Genomic DNA, 4252 nt, shown 5'->3' on the forward strand with positions numbered 1-4252 from the left:
TCCTACAAACCAATGGTCCCAAAAGGAACTTTTCCTTTGAAAACTCTATCCCATAGAATACCTACAAAATTCCTACAAATCAAGCAGGCCTAAATCAAACAAAAAGGATGCCACGAAACAGCCCAACAACAAAAGTATTTTTAACCTGCAGATGACAATAGGAACTGAACAGTCATCAGTTCAGCACTACCACATACTAGCAAATCTCCTGGATCACAAGGATTATCACTTCTCACATGTGTGAGATCGACCGTGAACTAAATCCACTGCTCCCCAAGTTGCGAATCAAAGCAAAGGGCCAAAGTAGTTAGTCCAAAACATTTGACAAGATATGCGGAATTAAAAGAGACCTACATATTCCAGTTACACGCTTAAACATGCATGGGCAACAAATCACTAACAGTTTCAACCAAAAGACAAAAGAAACATCGGCAGGCTTTTTTTTCGGGGCAGAGACACTTGGGGCCTGGATAAGCATAATACTTCTACTGGTGGAATTACGATCACCAATACAAGTGGTTTTGTTGACAGAAGTACTCATAACACATCTGCTGACTGAACTTGCTTATCCTCCAAAGCTTAGACATGTTCTAAACGGAACGTTTGGGGGGACGAGTATTCTTCTCCCACAAATCTGCTAATGGAGAGGGAGAAACCAACTTTATTGACTCGTATTCTCGGCTTGCCACAACAGCATCGATTCTCTCTGAAGGAACCAAAAAGTCGACACAGGCTTCTTTGAGCTTCTGGCAGTCGTATCGATCAGCTAGACGCAGTACAACAGCCACATTATCGACATCAAGGTTCAGGCACAAGATGCGTTCACACATAAGCTTCAACCTATCTAGACCATATTGATCCGCTGCTGCAAATAGATGCTGGACCACGGCATTTCTTTCAGATCTGTCAAGATCATCCATTGTAGGCAAGGAATCAGTGTAAACGAAATGGAGCAGAGCCTCGAAAACCACCTGTTCCATGCGATCAACGGTTATGTGCCGCATCTTGTTCTCCTTCATGGGTTCACTTAGCTGCGCTTTGAAAACTGGCGACCTGGCAGAGAGCACTGCCCTGTGGGCAGGAAACATTTCTCCTCTAACTTTGAAGGTCACATCTGCTCTGGACTTATCCTTCAGCATCTTGCCAAAATGCTCTAATGCATTTGGGGGAGGGACTTCAATTTCGCAGGATGCTTTGTTTTCAGACACCCTTAGTTCGTGTACCACAGTAACGACACACTCAATAACAAGGCGGTTATCTCGGATATACCCTGAATCTTTCAAAGCACGTTTACTGATAAATTTTTCACGCCCCCAGGAAGCGTCTTCGAAGCTGCTAGACTTGAACTGATTCGGCACCCTGTTCTCTGCACATATTGTACACGCATCTCCAGTGACTTGGTTGATCAGTCTCATGTCTACGAATGCCAAAGCCTCCGCATACTTGCTCATCAATTCCAGATAAACTGATATGTACTCCTCCCCATCATCGCCATCAGCGTCCGGGCAGTATACAATAACCCAGTCGAATCCGCCCACCCTGAAGGTGCCTGAGCGGATGTAATCCTCATCACCAACATTCCCATAACTGAACTGACATATCTGGAACCGATGTGTGCCTTGCACGGTCTGAGTTGTGCATGACGATTCGGTGGTTGATGCCATTGCTCTTTGCTTGCTGTGATGTGCAGTTCCTGCAACATTTGCACAAGCATATGTGTTAATATATCTACAATAAATCGGCCGCACATTCATCTCATTGCTTCACACCCATACGGATCCATACAACTAAAAAGTGCAAATTCCAGCAGTAAAATAGAAAATGAAAAAATCGTGAATCATGAATGGGTCATAGAAAATGAAAAAATCGTGAATCATGAATGGGTCAACAGGACCCACACTTGGTCCACACCGAAGAAACCCCAATAGCTGTCCTAACTGGAATCAATAGTGGACACGAAACTGATTCAATCATCCAAAAAATAAGCAAGATAAGTCGATGGACTTAAGATTGAGGCAACATAGGTACACCACCAGCCTCTCTTCTTCTTATTTTTCCATTTCAACAAATGTTACCACGAGCATCAGTCAGCAGCGATAAACAATGAAGAGTCTAGGTGGCGAGCGATGGAGAGTAGGCATACCTCTGGAGGCGCCGTCGTCCCGTCCGTCTATTCCGGCGCGTCAAATGTTGCTGGCGGGTGTGGCAAATCTAGAGAATGCGTTTTTCTGGGGATCCATGGGGGTTAGGGACCCTTGCCCCTTTTACTCCGGGGGGTTAAATTCTTCTTTTTTTAGGAAACTCCGGGGGTTAAATTCTCTAGATGAAAGATGAATTTAGACGGCAGCGCGTGAAGCTGAAGTTGGTCTTGCGGTGTCAAATGAACAATCAATTTCATTTATCAGTGCATTAGTTATCTTAGGTTGTGCACGTGACAAGGTTGAGGGGAAAATGAGAGAACTAAATGTTTATTTGCTAATTAATACTATTGGATGCAATGAGTTGACCACTGCATGCCATGTTAGGTAGTCTAAAAAGTCATTGAAAGTATACACGCCCCCATATCTCTTATTGGTTGATTCCTTTATTTATGTTAAGAAACAAGAAACGAGATGAGAGTTAATGCACTGCACCTAAGAATTTAGGGATCATTTGACTTTCGTAATGTGCCTAATGCACCGGTACACAGGGAGTACTCAGCTTCCCGACTGTCTACTACAACAAGTTTGGCCCGGCTTCGGTGAGGGAGGGGTGATGATGGCGGCACGCTCTAGTACTTGTAGTCGTCGCTAGGTTATCTATGCACAATGCAATTTTTATTATTTATGTATTCTTTGAACAATCATGACATGATGAATAGATTCCCGCAAAAAAATGTCATTAACAATCTTGTTAACAAATGATGTCAACTTCATGAGGGGCCGATCGGAACCAAACAATTGTTTTAATTAAAGACCGGCCCATCTCGGCGAGTACATGTCTGCCCTATTTTGCTCACGCCCGATGCCTTTTATTTCATGTAGTCATTTTATCGAGGAGTTGACTGGTCGCTCCTACCAAGGATGTAACAGGGACCTAGTGGGTGTAGGGTTGCTGATACTATGGCCACTGTCTTATAGTTCGTCTGAATAATAAGAGGCTCACTGCTTCACTCCATGGCCAGACTCACCCCTTCCATGCACGACGAAACCTCAGCCTCCAGCATGCTAGCACATCTTTGGATGAATCTGCATGAATTGAAGATGATCACCCCGTGAGTGAAGTCTGATTTAAACCCTAAGGTTGTAGAGTTTGTTAGAAACAAACCCTCACCTCCAAATCCTTGAAGTTTGTACCATGTACTCTTCGATACCAGTTGTTTACAACCTCAAGGCTGTATCCAAACAAGGATTTTCTATGTGGCATGAAAAGGCGGGGATGGATGGATTAGGCAACACTTGTTCTTCACTTAGAATTGTGTGACTTCGACATTGCTTGTCGTGAGCCCGAGCTCCAATTTGTAGTGGTCGGGCTCAGATTCGGGAGAGTGTGTCGTCGTGCGTCACCATTGTATCACTTTTCCATCGCGAGCCGTGAGCCAGAGCTTGCGCGTCTCGATGATGTTCTCCAGGTTGCGCGGCAGCAGACACGGAGCTCGCCGGTCACTAGTGACGTGTTTGGTTGTCATCTTCAAAAATGTCTGCATTGCATACTTGTCGCACTTTCAGCCTAGTTGAGCAGAAACAAGCAAAAAATCAACATTTGCACTTAGTTTGGTTGCCCACATCGAGGTTGCATGCATTAGGGGATCGATTTTGGCACGGTGTTTTGTGTCCTGCATTGGCTCAACACACGCAACTACACTGTGTTTGGTTGTATACACAGGATATGATTAAGAGTTAACATCTGCACATAACACATAGTTAGTGGGACTACTTCGCCACGCCGCCGTCAGACTAGTTTGCCGTGGCCACCATTGAAGCGCTATGCCTCCACTCGCTGCTCTACTACCAGGACGTTAAGAAGCTCAAGGCCCTCCCTGCTGGCGCCGACACGCTCACCAACACCTTCTACCAGGCCATGGGCGGCACGGCCACCAGCGCCATGGGAAGCGTCAAGATGGACAAGTTGGAGGGCAGTGGCTTCGGCCTCACATCTGATGCCACCCCAGCGACACCTACGACACCACCTTTGCCAAGGACCTCAAGAAGACGCAGTACGACTTTGTGGTGCTGCAGATCTCGGCGCCCATCAAGTTCGACGGGCCGTTTGC

The 4252-nt window shown here is 45.7% G+C and overlaps 1 protein-coding gene across 1 annotated transcript; it reads right to left on the minus strand.

Moving 5' to 3' along the window:
- Window positions 1-286: 286 nt before the first annotated feature.
- Window positions 287-2251, minus strand: LOC119339856 (BTB/POZ and MATH domain-containing protein 1-like). The gene is made up of 2 exons (XM_037611760.1): window positions 2144-2251; window positions 287-1693 (listed from the first exon to the last, which is right to left on the minus strand). Exon 2 carries the CDS (start codon window positions 1662-1664, stop codon window positions 591-593), a length of 1074 nt encoding a protein of 357 aa, XP_037467657.1. The 5' UTR covers window positions 1665-1693; window positions 2144-2251; the 3' UTR covers window positions 287-590.
- Window positions 2252-4252: the final 2001 nt, after the last annotated feature.

The sequence above is a fragment of the Triticum dicoccoides genome, chromosome 7B (genome assembly GCF_002162155.2).
Source record: "Triticum dicoccoides isolate Atlit2015 ecotype Zavitan chromosome 7B, WEW_v2.0, whole genome shotgun sequence".
Taxonomy (NCBI): domain Eukaryota; kingdom Viridiplantae; phylum Streptophyta; class Magnoliopsida; order Poales; family Poaceae; genus Triticum; species Triticum dicoccoides.